At 40.0% G+C, this 17212-nt stretch overlaps 1 protein-coding gene across 2 annotated transcripts in view; it reads left to right on the top strand.

Annotated features, from left to right (window-relative positions):
- The window catches only part of ift172 (intraflagellar transport 172), a 72939-nt gene that overhangs the window by 11667 nt on the left and 44060 nt on the right, over nucleotides 1-17212 (top strand). For both annotated transcript variants that reach the window (XM_085770290.1, XM_085770289.1), the window contains exons 16-22: nucleotides 3975-4142; nucleotides 8179-8315; nucleotides 11568-11675; nucleotides 12617-12701; nucleotides 13576-13668; nucleotides 14154-14231; nucleotides 14910-15158. In XM_085770290.1, the coding sequence (XP_085626416.1) occupies nucleotides 3975-4142; nucleotides 8179-8315; nucleotides 11568-11675; nucleotides 12617-12701; nucleotides 13576-13668; nucleotides 14154-14231; nucleotides 14910-15158 (918 nt within the window). The remainder of the gene's footprint in view (nucleotides 1-3974; nucleotides 4143-8178; nucleotides 8316-11567; nucleotides 11676-12616; nucleotides 12702-13575; nucleotides 13669-14153; nucleotides 14232-14909; nucleotides 15159-17212) is intronic.

Below are 17212 nucleotides of genomic sequence, written 5' to 3'. Positions count from 1 at the left end.
ACAGTGGAATCCGCTTATAGTGATCACGTTGGTCCAGAGTCAATTTGATCACTATAAGCGGTTGATTACTAAAACCGAATTTTTATTATTTCACTTATTTTTTTATGCAGAACATCATCTAAATGCCATTTGTATAGTTTTTCAATGAGAAAAATGTAATGAAACGGCTGTCAGCAGCGCGATTATTTCGTCAGCTCCAAACTCACCCGTCTGCACCTCAAACACAGACCACAGCTGGTTTTCCACACAGCATCATTTACAGTAACTCACGTGACACGTCTCTGAGAGTGTTTCAGGATGGTTTTCGTGAATGAACAGGCAATATGTCACTGTCAGTTTCACTTAACCGCGCGCTCCTCTCTCTCTCTCTCTCTCTCTCTCTCTCTCTCTCTCTCTCTCTCGATCGCTCTCTCTCTCTCTCTCCGCCAATAACGGACAAAGAGCGCTATGCGGAGATGAACGGAACGAGCCAAAATCTATTCCTGACGTCCGCGGTCGATATAAAGTTGATAGGTTTCATTCATCCATGTTTTAACAGACAACACAAACAGCCGCGCTGCACCCACAGTCATGTGGCTCAGTCAGCCAGCTGACGCACACAGCACAACAACACACAGCGCAGCGACATGTGCAGGCTGCTGCAGCAGTGCACGTTAAAGGGACACCACCAAAAATAAAATAAATAGGCTACACGTAGTTTTTAAATTGTTTTGCGCATGTTTTCATCCATAAAATGACCAAAAATGAGCATTATAAGCGGATTTCTTGATCACTATAAACAAATTATTTAAACAGCATTTGTATAGAAATGATTCCGTCCCAAGCCTTTTGATCTATATAAGCGGTTGATTACTGTATCCGTGACCACTATAAGCGGTTTCCACTGTAATAACAAAATAACGATAGAGACAAAACGATGTATTATATATATATATATATATACTATAATACGATATATATCGAAAAAGGGCCCATTAACAAGTGTGGGTAGTGTAGATTCATCCACATTAACGTGAGACTTTTTTTTATAACCAAATAGAAACTCCTCGTTGTCCCTTTAAGTTCAGGAGCGATCAGAAGGGGTGTTATTATGGTACTGCTGGAGCAGGTGGATTCAGCTGTCTCACAGACCTTTTGGGTTTACATTAAAACTACCGGTCTCCCAGTCCGTGACCTTTCCTAAACGGCCAATAATGGTCCTACAGACCGCTGCATATAAACGTCAGTTATAGACAATGTGTCCAGCTGTGGTCACAGCAATTATTACAATGTTTTCATTTTTCGCTCATCTATTTTTTTCCCTCACTTTAATGTTTTCATACTATCACATTCATTTTTACCGGTAGGCCTACGTATATGTGAATCAGGTGCGTGCGAGCGTGCGCGAGCGAGAGAAAGAGAGGAGACACCGGGCGTGTACCGGCAAAAACTGAAACGGGCCGGTTAGAAATGAAGAGACAGAGAGAGAAAGAGAGAGAGATTGACAAAGTGATAGAGGGTGAGAAAGTGAGAGAGAGATGGAGTGAGAGAGCGAGAGTGAGTGACAGAGTGAGAGACAGTGAGATGATCAGTGGAGCAGGAGAATCAAAATGAAAACAACAAAATTCAGATGATGATTTTCTCCAGCAGTGACTCTGACTCCTGTTGAAGCTTCTACACGTGAAGTGTCACATTATTATTGTTACAGTGATGAACAAAGTGTCGAAGAGTCGTCTGCTGATCTGAAGAACATTCATGTTGTCTTCACACTTTATTACAGAAACAAAAGACATTTAGAAAAGATAGAAATATTGTATCCGTGTGTGTGTGTGTGTGTGTGTGTGTGTGTGTGTGCGCTGCTGTCAGCCGCTGCCCTGCGGTGAAGCAGCAGTGTGATGTGTGAGGCCTTGGGGCAGCGTCTCTCTCTCTCTGGTAATTGTGAATCTCTGAGTGTTGTCGAACTCTGAGTGACATTTAAAGACTCTGATGTCTGACTTTGTGTTGAGTTCAGGGACAAATGTCAAAATGAACTTTCCTGGGACAAATACTTTAATATTTGTGTACATTAATGCTGATGCAGACTGATTATTGTTATTCAAAAAGCTCTATTTTTTACTATTAATCTTCTATATTTGATCAGTTTAATCCTAGCACCTCGTAGCTTTACCTCTGTCCTGATGGTGCATGAGAATGAGACGCGCTTCTCTACAGGAAGACAGATCTAACTCGTCTCCGTCCTCGTCTCCTCTTCAGAGAGGCGGTGAAAACGTGTGAAGCTGTAAAACAAAACGTTTCTTTAATTTAAACGTTGAGGCTGCAGTAAAACTCAGCTGAGCCGAGCTCCAGGGAGAAACTATAGGCCGAGTGTTATTAAAGATGGCGGCGGTGAGGGAGGCGGGGGGGATATTAAAGACGGCTGATTATACACACACACACACACACACACACTGGAGCAACTGTAGTTTAAAGAGTCGACACAATCTCAGCTGAAGTCGTCTCAGGTCCTGATGATAAATTAAGTTAATCTTCTCCTGGCTCCGTCCTCATATTGATGTATTGATATTGATATTGATCTTCATCTGACTCTCAGCAAGTGAATGAATGAATGAATGTATACTGTATCAGATAAGATAAGTCCAAACAACTTCATGTAGCGCACTTTTTTATATATATTTCTTTTGGAGTTCACATGCAAAGGTTTTTGTTTTTGTAACGTAGCTTATTGACATTTACACAAATAATAAAAACCTTTGCATGCGAACTCCAAAAGAAAGATAAGATCAGATTTATTTGTCACATGCAAATGCACAGTGAGATGTGTTATTGTGTCTGCTTCCAGAAATGATAAATTAAAAAGACACAGTGTAAAATATAAGAATATACGATATGAAATATGAAAATAGCTCATATACAATATTTATATACTTATCTTTATGCAACACTATAAGTATATAAAAATGTTGTTTATATAAATCTATGTAGAGTTGTTTGTGCACTGCTCTCTTAGCAAGGCCGCTCTTATGAAAGAGGTTTTTAAATCTCAATGAGATGTTTTTCCTGGTTAAAAAAAGGATAAATAAATTAGAAAAATAAAATAAAACCAGGCTCTAGACGTCTGTCTCTAAATGAGGCATTTTACCCCAGATACTTGAGACAGTGCAGGTACATTTTTCAATTCAATTCAATTCAATTCAACCAACTTTATTTATCCCAAATAGGGCAATTCTGTTTGCAGTTTTTCATCTACTTGATAAAATTAGCTTTTTTTTTTAACACTGGTGGCGACTCAAAGAATCTGGAATCTGTCATTCAGTGAAATAATGTCGTTATAAAATAGCGGCATAACGCCATCACTGTTACTGACAGTTAAATGCGTCGTTAACTTGACTATAGACGTCACGTCACAAATTAATAATAGACCCGTTAAAGTGAATGTTATATTCACATTTTGCTTCAGTCCATCAACTAGTTGGAGAAAAGCCGTTTTAAATGAGAGATTAGGGGGGCGAGACCAAGTAATTTGACATATTTGAGCATTTTATTTCAAAAAAAGTAACGCAATAGTTACTTTTCCTGGTGATTAGTTACTTTTATAATGTAGTAATTCAGTTACTAACTCAGTAACTTTTGGGGAAGGAAACTAGTAACCCTAACTGCTGTCATTACAAGTGACAGGTAAATGTGTGTGTGTGAGGATCATGAATGAAAAGGAAATGGGAATATTTGCTTTGTAAGTCAATTTAGAGAGAGAGAGAAACTTTATTGATCCCAATGGGCAAATCAGTTTGCAGTTGCACCTAGCCATGGTGAATAAATTACGACGATAATTACGATGTGCTGTGCACCCCTAAATTTTCTGTTTGTGCTCCTAAAGTTTTAAGTTGTGTGCTCTGTGCTCTGAGTAAAAAAAAAGACAAAAGAAGTATATACGTATATAAATGAGTACATAAATCTAAGTACAACCCTGCCTCCCCCTGTGTGTCCGTGCTCCTCAGCTCCACCTGTACGACATCGAGTCGGCCGTGAAGACGACGCTGCTGAGTTTCTGCTCCTACGTGCAGTGGGTTCCCGGCAGCGACGTGGTCGTGGCCCAGAACCGAGGGAACCTGTGCATCTGGTACAGCATCGACAGCCCCGAGAGCATCACCATGTTCCCCATCAAGGTGACGCACACAGCAACACAGTTTATATGTACAGGTTAAAGGGATAGTCCAACATTTAGTCAGATTCTCCTCTCACCATAATCCCAAATAACCAATTCCAGTTGCTTTCGACTTAAAATTCCTTTGAGATACTATGACCTGGACAAATGACAATATGCACAGGCCCATAATCCCTATTAAATTCAATACCTTTAATTATCGGTGCATGTTGTTTTGAGATCGGCGGGGCAGAGACGTGAGCTGCTCAGTGAACACAATGGAGGTGAACTCAAATACACAATCCAACAACTCCAAAACGCTCTGGTGGACAAGTTGTGACCTGCACATTCACCACGCTATGAGATAATAACACAACGTTACCAGACAGAGTTGTTTTAGAGGGAAATTCATAGCGTATTGCGTATTTCAAAAGCGCAAGTAGTTCAGAGTATTTGCTTCATGTCTCGTAATGTTACATAATTATACGTGATTATCTCATAGCGTGGTGAATGTGCAGGTCACAACTTGTCCACCAGAGCGTTTTGGAGTTGTTGGATTGTGTATTTGATGAGTTTGATGAGGGACATACAGTAGGGTTATGGTGATAGGAGAATTTGCCGAAATGTTGAACTATCCCTTTAAACTGGGCTCAGGCTGTAGTTGTTTCCCTCCTCACCCTCAGGTCAAACACTGATCTAATCGGTGTTAATGGTTTTAATGTTGTTTTACAAAGTTTTATAGTGATATCATATATTTTTCATCAGTTTCCAGTTTTTAAACCCAAACCACGTTTTTTTCTCTCCTTCGTGTCTCTGTGTGTGTCTGTGTGTGTGTGTGTCTGTGTGTGTGTGTGTGTGTGTGTCTGTGTCTGTGTGTCTGTGTGTGTGTGAGTCGGTGTTGCTTGCTCCTCCGTCCTGGGGCGCTGAGTTGCCCGGGGCAACCACAAGTTCTGGAAACTTGGTTGTGTTCTCATTAATTATAAAAACCAGGCAGAGCCGGTTCTCGCCCGGTCGCAGTTGGAGACGTTTCTTATGTTTATGTGGAAGTTCATCAACAGAAAAAACTGAATGAAGAAATAACTTTTTATTTTTTTAATGTGTTGATTTTTGCATTGACTTCTTAAATAATAATTCCCAGAGGTGGAAAAAACATTCAGGTCCTTTGGTAAAATACAGACAAGTAGAAATGTAACAGTAGAGTCTTGCATTCAACATGTTGCGTATCGACGCAAATGTGTCTCTTAATTTAAATTAAAATGGATTAATTCAAAATATAGCTGCATTTTTTTGACTGTTCATTCTGTGACTTAATTAAAAAATAATAAAGAAAAGGACATTTAAGATTTAATTTTCAAAACATCCTCCAGCAAAAAGTTACCAAAATTAAATTTGAAATGCCAAATTTGAAAATTAAAATGCATAAGCAGAAAGGCTTTTTCATTTCAAACTAATAAGAAATCATCCAAACTGCATTTTCATTTTCTTCTTTAGGTTGCACAGAGAATTGCTTGCAAAAAGTGTTCCATATTTCAAAATGGATTGGCAATCCCAAGCGGCGCTTGAAGAAGAAAATGAAAATGAAAATGCAGTTTGGATTATTGATTATTCATTTTATTTATGAGTCAAAAAATGCAGCTGTATTTTGAAAATGAAACAGCATTTCTGTTAATCCATATTCATTTGAATTATGAGACACATTTGCTACGATAGTTATGTAGGCAAAGTGTAATAAAACGACTAAGAAGGATTTTTATAGATAATTAAACTCTTCAAATGTTATATTATTATTATTATTATTATTATATATATATAATGATAAGAACGATGATGATTTTTATTTATGTAGCACATTTTAAAACTGTCACAAAATGCTTCACAAGATACAAATAAAACCATTTTAAAGTTGAATTAAAAAGTTCTACAAAACTGCAGTTTGAGAACATATCATAAAAAATATATATACAGTATATCATAATCAATAGTTGATTATTAATATTGATAGTGATGCATTGATTTATAAGCAGTGTTTTGCACTTGTAGATGGTCATAGTCTGTTTCAATCCAAACTGCTGAGTCATTAAATCCCCAGAAGTGTTGAGTCATGTTGTATCAGCTGATCAGATCTTCTATCAGTTTTATCTGTAATTGATTAAAATTTCCACAGAGGAAGGAGAGCGACAGGATCAATAATTCCCGCCCCCAGCCTGAGCCAATCATGTATAACCTTTAGGGGTGTAACGGTACACAAAAGTCACGGTTCGGTACGTACCTCGGTTCAGGGGTCACGGTTCGGTACGGTTTCGGTACAACAGACACTATTGAATGTAAAACTAAAATCTGTCTTGTGTTATAAAAGTAGGAAAATAATAGAATATAAAATTAAACAAGTGCATTAGGAGTGTTATCATGCCATTCATTAATTCTAGGGGAAAAAAAACTTGCACTTGACAACTGACAACTATTACAAACAAAACAAAACAAGAAACATTAACATCAATGTTGGTTTACACAGTTGATTTAGACTAGATGCCAGTTGCTTTGGTGATGTTTCTGGTCCTGTCTGTGTTCATGTCAAGAGGCTTAAAAGCAGCGGGATAAGTTGTTGCACACAAATTGTCTTTTTCCTTGCACCAGTGATTGACATGTGGGTGGGAAGGGGAGGGGGGGGGGGGTGTTTGATGTGTTTCTAGCGACGCAGCACGCATCTGTGAAAATCGCCGACGGGCTTTGTCCTTGGACCAGTCGCAAGCTGCTTTACAGTCTATGGTCGCGAGCCGTCGCCGTTGTGTTTCATTGAGAAGCCACATGGTGACATAAATGAAGCAGCAGCTCCTCTAACTTCACTCTCTCATCACTTCTCTTCTTGGTCTGTTATGACGGTTGTGGCAGCTTTGGGGCTCATTACCGCCACCTAGATTGGAGTGAGGCCTCGACTTTTTTTTTTTTTTTTTTTTTTAAGACCCCCTAAACCAAAAATGCACTTTTTTAAATGATTAACATGTCAATTTAGTGTGTGGGCTCTGTTACAAGGCATTTCAGGAGCAAAATGGCTAATCCACGCCATAACTGAGCATTTTAGACTTGAAAATGCAGTTTCAATACGTTTCAATACCAGACTCTGAAAAAACTGGATTCAATTTTTCAAATTGGAGTCAGTTTTCGTGCGTCACAAAACTGTAGCAACCAATCCCGTTGATTTTCCCCCCATCTCATTACATAAAATATGAACAGGGTACAAAGCGGGAGTAACGTACGTTAAACAGCGATGACGGCGACGTTGCTTCGTGTTCGGGTGAGGAGCGGTGATACCAGCCTGTTACCGAGCATCTCAGAGACTCTGGGCCCCTGGATGCGAGCACCTAAAAAACTCTATATTCACAGCAGCGGCGGCGCTAACCCTAACCCTCTCTGCAGCCGTTGTTTGCTGTAGTAGTTCACCATGACAGTGACACTCTACATATAGAGCTAGATGCAATGTATGTATGCAGTATGCAGTATGCAGCGTCGCCACTTTGTAAGCGGGAGACCCGTGTTCGGGTCCCGACGTGGTCTCCTTTTTTTTTCTTTTTCTTTTCTTTGTTATAAACTTTATTCACATTTCGGTTTACATTCAAATTTACATTTACTCGCCGGAGGAAACACAAGCTTGCACGTGAAACCTGACGTGAGCTCAGCTTCGTGTTTTGAAATCACCTTTCTGTCTCCCTTGCCCCTGACGCGCACCACCGTTACCTAGCAACCCTGACCAGGCAGTCATGCATATGAATAGAAAATGAATTTTTCAATGAGGGAGAAATAATGGACGTGTTTTTAGTGTCTTGGAGAGTTATTTTAAACATCTTTGTGTAGGTAAGCAATTTTAATCAAAGAATAGTCATAGCAGAGCATTTTTACAAATTTTAAAATGCCTCTTTAGGGGGACTTTAATATTCATTCGTCGTGTGACTGTGTGCACCGAACCGTGACCCCCCGTACCGCGACGGCACAGGACGAATACATACTATACCGTTACACCCCTAATAACCTTCTCTTGTCGTTGTTGTCGTTGTCGTTGTCAGGGCGACATCGTGGACCTGGAGCGAGTGGACGGGAAGACGGACGTGGTGGTGACGGAGGGGGTGAACACGGTGACGTACACGCTGGACGAAGGCCTCATCGAGTTCGGCACCGCCATCGACGACGGAGACTACGACAGGTAAACGGACGACATCATCATCATCATCATCATCATCATCATCATCATCATCACCTCCTCGGAGCAGATGTCCCTTTTGTCCGGCAGCTTCCTCCTCTTCACCGTTTCCTCCCCGAGCAGCTGCGACTCTTTGACGGTGGAGGAGCAGCTGAACTCTTCACCGACTTCACTCCGCAGTTTGATGTCGGAGTCAAACACACAGAGCAGAGCTGACGCCTCTTATATAATATCCACTGATTCAGTTTCCTAAATAAGCATTTTATTATTTATAATTCATTTATTATCATTGTGCAGTTTATTTTGAAAATCCATCCATCAGCTGAGATTTGTTTTTACATATTACACAGGTCATGACACTTAAAAAAATATATATTCTTATTGGTTTTGTGCTAAAAATATAAACAGCTATAGAATAACAACAACAAACATATTAAAAGTGACCATGAAATAAAATAAAGTAAAAAAAAAACAAACAAGGAAAACAGACAGTTAAAAAAAAAAAAAGTTAGAATCTTTTTTTTGTTTGTTTTTAAAGCAGAAGTAAGTGATATTTTTGTGTTAATATAAGTCTTAAATAGTTATATCTTCCAACAGCAATCACTTACATAGAGTGTTTGGTCTCTCAGTCACTCTGCTCTGCTCTGAGCCGAGGAGAAAACTTTTCTCGTATCCTACAAGTTTTATCCAATGAGGAGAGAGAACGGCATAAAGGGGCGGTGACTTGAAGCTGTAATTTACGGTTTCAAAAGCCTGCCTGTAACGCAGCGTTAGCCAAAACGACCGGATCGCTTACTTCTGCTTTAAGTCAGAAGAAATCGGTTTATTTTTATGATCACAATTTTTAATTTTCGTGATTTCAAGACATTACAATGCCACAACAAACATAATATTCATAACATAAACACATAGGACGGGTTACTCCTCCAGTGTACAAATAATAAAGTTACTATATATTATGTAATTGATGTGGGTTTAAAGAAAAAAAAAGTGTTATATATGACATATAAAGTTATATTCAAAAAGGTGTGAGAGTTGACAGTTTTAAGTACGTTAGTAATGAGGGAAAAAATTACATATTATAAATGAAATTATTATAATATAATAATAATAATGCACTAATGTTTATTATAATAATACAGTTAAACACACAATACATAATGAAACAGTGCATCATGCAAACAGGAACTCATCATGAGCTCGTGTTGATCAGCACAGATGTAAATAAAGTTTATTGAACAGTAATAACTCTATGTGATGAATCCATCCATCAGCTCTCGTGTGGAGTCGTGATGTAATAACTCGGTGTCGTGCGGCTGCTGCTGTGTTTTCCAACACGACGGTGACACAGCTATTCAATTAAATTCTCTCCCCCGTGGGATTAAAACCGTCTTAAAACGTCTTAAAAAATCCAACTCGCTGCAGAGAACAAAGACTCTCACTGAGCCGCCAAACTTTTTTCTCTCACCTGGTGGATTGTGGGAAACTCGGCCGCCTCTTAATCTCACCTGAAGTCGCCTGTTGAAACCTTCTGGACTTTCTCAGGGTTTGATGACGGTCACCGACCCGTCGTCTTCCTCCTCCTCCTCCTCCTCCTCGCTCCGTGGCTCCGCCCCCTCCGTCACTGGGATCTGTTCCCAGGCTTTTCTGTCGTTGGGTTTTAAAGGGATAGTTCAACATTTTAGTCAGATCCTCCTCTCACCATAATCCCTCTATAGTCGTAGCTGTAGGTTCATTACCTTTAATGATCGGTGCATGTTGTTTTGAGATCGGCGGGGCAGAGACGTGAGCTGCTCAGTGAACACAATGGAGGTGAATGGTACAGGTCCCCTGTCCCTCATCACACTCATCAAATACACAATCCAACAACTCCACAACGCTCTGGTGGACAAGTTGTGACCTGCACATTCACCACGCTATGAGATTATTTATTTATTTATTTATTTATTTGGTTCATTTCGGGCATGTCAATTAGTCATCATCATCACACATCATCTCAATCCAATTAATACAATACACATGACCGAAAGGGAAAGCGGGAGAAGCAAAAGCTTATCTAGTCCCGCCCCCAATACTCACATATTCATTTTTTCTGCATGTTACATTTTTGACATAACATTCTTCCAGTATTTTCAAAATTTAACAATTTGACATAACATTTTTTTTTTTTTTTTTTTTTGACATGACATTTCTCACTTTTTTCTCTTTTTTTTTTTCAACATTTGACATTTTGACATAATGTGTTGCAGCATTAGGCAGTATGTAGAGTTGAAGAAATTGAAGTCCAGCTCTAGATAGAGCATAAGGATTACGTGTGTGTCTGCACATGTGTCCAAAAAATTTTTTTTCCGTCATGAGCGAACAACAGTCTCTTCTTATTGCCAGGCATGTCACAAAAGTCACAAAGTCACAAGATAATCATGTAACATCATGAGACAGAGTTGTTTTAGAGGCAAATGAAGCCGGAACTACATTCAGACACGGCTGCTGGGTGGAGGGATTTCAAAAGCGCAAAGTAGTTCAGAGTATTTGCTTCATGTGTCGTAATGTTACATAATTATACGTGATTATCTCATAGCGTGGTGAATGTGCAGGTCACAACTTGTCCACCAGAGCGTTGTGGAGTTGTTGGATTGTGTATTTGATGAGTGTGATGAGGGACAGGGGACCTGCACCGTTCACCTCCACTGTGTTCACTGAGCAGCTCACGTCTCTGCCCCGCCGATCTCAAAACAACATGCACCGATAATTAAAGGTGATGGACCTACTGCTACGACTATAGAGGGATTATGGTGAGAGGAGGATCTGACTAAAATGTTGAACTATCCCTTTAAAGCTTCAGTGTTGTGTCTCCTCCTCATCATGTTGGAGAAAGAAAGAGACGCTGGACTTGAGCTCTCTGACCCCCGGTCCAGCTGTGGTCGTCTGGCCGCCTCCAGATGTGCTGAACATCTGGCCAGATGTGTAACGGAGGTTCAGTCTGAGCTCCATCACATCACGATAGAGTCACAACCAACTGCTGCTGTCATCTGATTCAGCTCCACTGTTTATCTATTTGTTTATCTGTGTGTGTGTGTGTGTGTGTGTATATGTGTGTATGTGTGTGTGTGTGTGTGTGTGTGTGTGTGTATATGTGTGTATGTGTGTGTGTGTGTGTGTGTGTGTGTGTGTGTATATGTGTGTGTGTGTGTGTATATATGTGTATGTGTGTGTGTGTGTGTGTGTGTGTGTGTGTGTGTGTGTGTGTGTTTCCAGAGCCACGGCGTTCCTAGAGACTCTGGAGATGTCGGCAGAGACCGAGGCCATGTGGAAGACGCTCAGCAGGCTGGCTCTGGAGGCACGGCAGCTGCACATCGCAGAAAGGTCAGCGGGACGGACACACACACACACACACACACACACACACACACACACACACACACACACACACACACACACACACACACACACACACACACACACACACACACACAGAAACACACACACGGCTCCTTTCAAACTACAGTTTTTTAGCCCTGAACTAATTACATTCTGTATCAGTCTCCTCCGCTGTAACTGAGACTTATCTCTGAGGCTGGAGAGAGAGAGAGAGAGAGAGAGTGGAGACAACAAGGGCACCTTCGTCACCTGGGATGGAGAAACACACACACACACACACACACACACACACACACACACACAGCAGATGGCTGCGTCCCTGCCTGACCTCCTCCTCCTCTTAACTTCATTAATCATCAAAGACGGTTTTTTAAAACATTTTTCGTATCATAAGCATTTTCTCTCTCTCTCTCTCTCTTTCTCTTTCTCTGTCTCTTTCTCTCCGTCTTTATTTCCCTCTGTTTTGAGAAACTTTCCAGATTTGAATTCGGCGTCATTAATAATGCATAATCCCGTTCGTTAGGCATCAGCTTGATTTGCATAAATCATGAAATCGTGGGAGAGAAATGGTTTTGTCTGGAGTGGGTAATGTTAATGAGGGAGGGAAGCGATGTTAATGAGCGCAGGAAGCAAGAAAGAGTGAGACAGCGGGAGTTTTTTTTTTTTTTTTTTTTAACTTTTCTTTCATGACTCGTTCATTAATCTGATGCAACTGTTCAGAGAGAGTCGGCAATAAAGTGGCCGAGCGCTGAGACGACGTCGACGGCGACGAGGTGTCTGTTCACGCTGCAGCGGATCTGACGGCTAATTAGACAAAAGCTCTAATTTATCTCCGTTCATTAAGAGAAACTGTTTTCCACAGCTTTGACCAGTTTGAACTCACACCAACGTTTTTTTTTTTTTTCTCTTCCTCTGTCGTATCGTAGGTGTTTTGCGGCGCTGGGCGACGTCTCCACGGTTCGATTCCTGCACCAGACGAACCAGGTCGCAGATAAAGTGACCGAGGAGACGGTGCGTTAACTGATGATGATCGATGACGCTGATATTCAGTTGTTTTAACTTTGACCATTTACACACAGAGAATTAGTTTGAAAGATTTAAAGGGATAGTTCAACTTTTTTGGCAAATTGGCCCATTGCCATAATCCCTATAGTCATAGCAGTAGGTTCATTACCTTTAATTGTCGGTGCAAACTATTTTTAGAACGGCAGAGCAGAGCCGTGAGCTGCTCAGAGCTACGCTACGGAGGCTCATGGGATTTCTTGGTTTCCCTCATCAAACTCATCAAATACACAATCCAACAACTCCAAAACGCTCTGGTGGACAAGTTGTGACCTGCACATTCACCACGCTATGAGATAATAACACAACGTTACCAGACAGAGTTGTTTTAGAGGGAAATTCATGCAAAACCGCTGATGCGCGTTGCATTCAGGGACAGTTTTTCATCAAGCAGTCTCTGAATTTCCCTCTAAAACAACTCTGTCTGGTAACGTTGTGTTATTATCTCATAGCGTGGTGAATGTGCAGGTCACAACTTGTCCGTTTTGGAGTTGTTGGATTGTGTATTTGATGAGTTTGATGAGGGAAACCAAGAAATCCCATGAGCCTCCGTAGCGTAGCTCTGAGCAGCTCACGGCTCTGCTCCGCCGTTCTAAAAATAGCTTGCACCGACAATTAAAGGTAACAAACCTACTGCTATGACTATAGGGATTATGGCAATGGGCCAATTTGCCAAACTATCCCTTCAATCTCCACTGAGTTTCTTTACTAAAAACACATTTTACTCCTCATGTGTCAGGAAACGATCAGACTTTTTCCAATAATCTACATTTTGTTGCTCCGTGATTTAACATTTAGTTTGTGTGTTGATCCGTGTGTTCAGGGAGGAGATGGGATGGCGTTCTACCAGGTCCAGGCCCGAGTGGCCATGTTGGATAAGAACTTCAAACTGGCTGAGATGCACTACATGGAGCAGGTGAGCCACTGTGTCCAAAAACTGGGATAAAAACAGACTTTATGTACTTTATTTATATATTTATATAGAATTATAAAGAATTCACCGTCAGAAGTTTCAGTTCAGACTTTTTAAAACAAACCGAACACAAAGCAGGATGACTTACTGAGCTACTGTGGTTTTAAAAAACAATGATTTGAAATTCAGATATTGTTTTTATTTGTAAATTATTTTACAGATACATATTATGTAAACAACTTGATCCTGAAACGTTCATTGCACATTGATCAGTAAAAACTCAATGAATGATCGGGATCGGTCCGACACGGGGAGAAGTGGGAGCACATGAACAAAAACATTATCTTTATCATTTTTAAGCACCTCTACCTTTATCTTTAAATCCACCAGAGCAGATAAATGATCAATATCACAGAGTCCAGGTTTTATTGCTGATTATTTGATCATATTTATCAGTTATTGATTGATGTTTCTCTGTGTCTGTGCAGAACGCCATCGATGAGGCCATAGAGATGTACCAGGAGCTGCACATGTGGGACGACTGCATCGCTGTGGCTGAAGCCAAGGTGACGGTGGACTGACTTTAAATCAACCTGATGTAGAATATAATAATATAATATATGAAGAGTTCATTTGCAAAAGCAGATAATTTTGAATTATTATTTACACCAGGTGATATCAGTCAAACCAAAGTTGAGTGGCTTTGACCAAGGAGATGAGATGTACAAAAACAGATGTAACTCAAAAAAGTAAAGCTTTATTGAAAACAACACTATGTAAAGAATAATTCAAAAGCTCACTTCTTTTCAAAATGGCACTTACCTGCTTTTGCAAATGAACTCTTCATATAATATTATAATATTATATACCTGAGATCAAACCTGAACCAGCTTCATGTGTCTGAGTTAAACTCCTGATCAGTTCATCATCCAGAGTTTTTCTTTTGTCAAATCAACTTCAAGTGGCAAAATCTGCATCAACTTGACCTGATTTGATTGGCGATAGAAAATTAACAGTTATTTTAATTATGAATTAATCTGTTCATTAGTCAATTTGTTGATTAAAAACAATTATCAATCAAATACCGCTCACGGTTTCCCAGAGCGTGATTACTTTGACCCAAAGCAACAAATCCTCACTTTTTAAACAATAAATGAAACTAATTATCAGCTGATTATTGAACCTGTTTTGATTAATTCTGTCGATTGATGAGTGTAAAGTGTTTTTCTGACGTCGACCTGCAGGGCCACCCGGAGCTGGAGAGTCTGCGGCGCAGCTACTACCAGTGGCTGACGGAGACGGGTCAGGACGAGAAGGCCGGCGAGGTGAAGGAGAACGACGGCGACTTCCAGGGAGCCATCAACCTCTACCTGAAGGCCGGGCTGCCCGCCAAGGCCGCGCGCCTCGCCATCGGCCGCCCCGAGACGGCCAGCAACAGCGACACGGTCGGCCGCATCGCCTCCAGTCTCATCAAGGGAGAGTTTTACGAGAGGGTGAGTGGAGTCTTAGCGAGCCACATTCACGTTTTCTTTTTCTCAATCAAATCTTGTGCTTTGTAGCCGTTCGGTCCAGAGGTTATTATAGTTTTAAAAGTTTTTAGTAGTAGTTTTTATTTTTATTTAGTTTTTTAGTTTGCTTTTTTTTTATTTCAGTTTCGTTTTAGTTTAGTTTAATTTAGTTTATTTATCAGGGGACAATGTGCAATAACATCAGTGGTTTTGCATGAATTTCCCTCTAAAACAACTCTGTCTGGTAACGTTCTGTTATTATCTCATAGCGTGGTGAATGTGCAGGTCACAACTTGTCCACCAGAGCGTTGTGGAGTTGTTGGACTGTGTATTTGATGAGTTTGATGAGGGAAACCAAGAAATCCCATGAGCCTCCGTAGCGTAGCTCTGAGCAGCTCGCGGCTCTGCTCCGCTGTTCTAAAAACAGCTTGCACTGACAATTAAAGGTAATGAACCTACTGCTATGACTATAGGGATTATGGCAATGGGCCAGTTTGCCAAAATGTTGAACTATCCCTTTACAACGACCAGATTGTTTGTTCAACAAGTGATGTAGCAGTTTTAGTTAAGTTTTTATTTTTGAGGAATTGACTAGTTTTTATTTAGTCTTAGTTTTAGTTTTTCAGGTTTTAGGAGAAAGCCTCTGTCAGACCTCAGAGATTTTTTTCCTTTTAGTTGCATCCCATAATGTTCCCATCGGTCCTCATCATGTTACATATTATAGGGTTATCTAATCATCTCTAAGAAATGATGTAATCTGCAATTCAGTTTAGTTTCAGTTACATTACTCATTGTAGTTTTTATTTAGTCCTCGTTTTTGGAAAAATTGTCTTTTTTCTTTTTTTTTTTATGTTTTCACTGCTAGTTTTAGTTTTAGTTACCTATAATAATTCTGGTTCGGTCTTAAATATTTTCCATCTCATCCATTTCTCTTGGAGCTGAGCTTCCTGAGGTCTTGTGCGATGCGTCATTTGTTCCATTATCCTCCTGAGACCCGGCAATGCATTTTTGTACACTGTAGTGCACATCATATTCAAACCCATTTCTCTCATACTAAACATGTCACCTTATTAAGTCCTGTTGTTCACTACAGAGGACAACTGGCCCTTTCCAATGATATCTTGTGTGGGGGGTTGTGAATGTGACCTTCCAAACTTCCTGTGCATCTCTTTTAAAAATGGCCGACATCGCAACAAGCAGATTTTATGGGAAAGAGTACAAGTGAGCATGATATTTACAATTTTAAGTATTTTGAGTCCTATATGTTGATTGTTTATTATAAATAAACATCTCAGCAACACTGAAGTACATTTCCAGAACTGAATTGTTTACTTTTCATAAGAAAAAAAGCAAATTTTACTAATGTACACTGTAGTGGACATCGGGACTCTGTACTTGTGTTTCCGTCACATTTCTTTGGGAACAGCTCATTGACAGAAGCTGAGTAAATTCTTATATTCTTAAATAGTTGAGGGGGATTCAGAAATTGATTTATCAGAGGATAAGAGTCCATGGTAAGATGATAACCCTGTAGGAGAGTGTAAAAGTTCAGATGAGGAAGAGCCAGATGAGGGAGATCAAGACACAGAGCTGACGTGGTGCACCATTGGTTTCTATGGGCCGAAACCAAAACGTTGGGTTTTGAGGTTTTAAATCAGTGCAAAATGAATGCCCATGGAAATATACTCCAGAAAACAGGTACCTTGATTTTGTTCTTGACTCTAAATAATGATTAAGCAATGAAAACTGTTCATGGATGGACAACAAGCCTTTTGTTGAGGCATTAATCAAAATAGCATAAGATGCAGCCTGTTTGTCTTTTGCTGTAAAACGTCAATGAAATACCATCTCGAATGATGAAATCACAAAGATAAATAGTGTAGTTGATGAAAAAGAATGAAAACCCTATAATTGACATTAGTTTTTAGAATATATTACTGTATTTTACATGATAATTCTAGTCTTTCCATGTACATTATAAGCATCAAAATATTACACATTTGAGAACAATATATTAGTCCCGTTGTACACTACAGTGC

Source organism: Trachurus japonicus, chromosome 24, assembly GCF_045865225.1.
Source record: "Trachurus japonicus isolate A0001 chromosome 24, Traja_1.0".
NCBI lineage: Eukaryota > Metazoa > Chordata > Actinopteri > Carangiformes > Carangidae > Trachurus > Trachurus japonicus.
The sequence above is the reverse complement of the archived record's forward strand: the minus strand, read 5'-3'. Positions and strand labels throughout refer to the sequence as shown.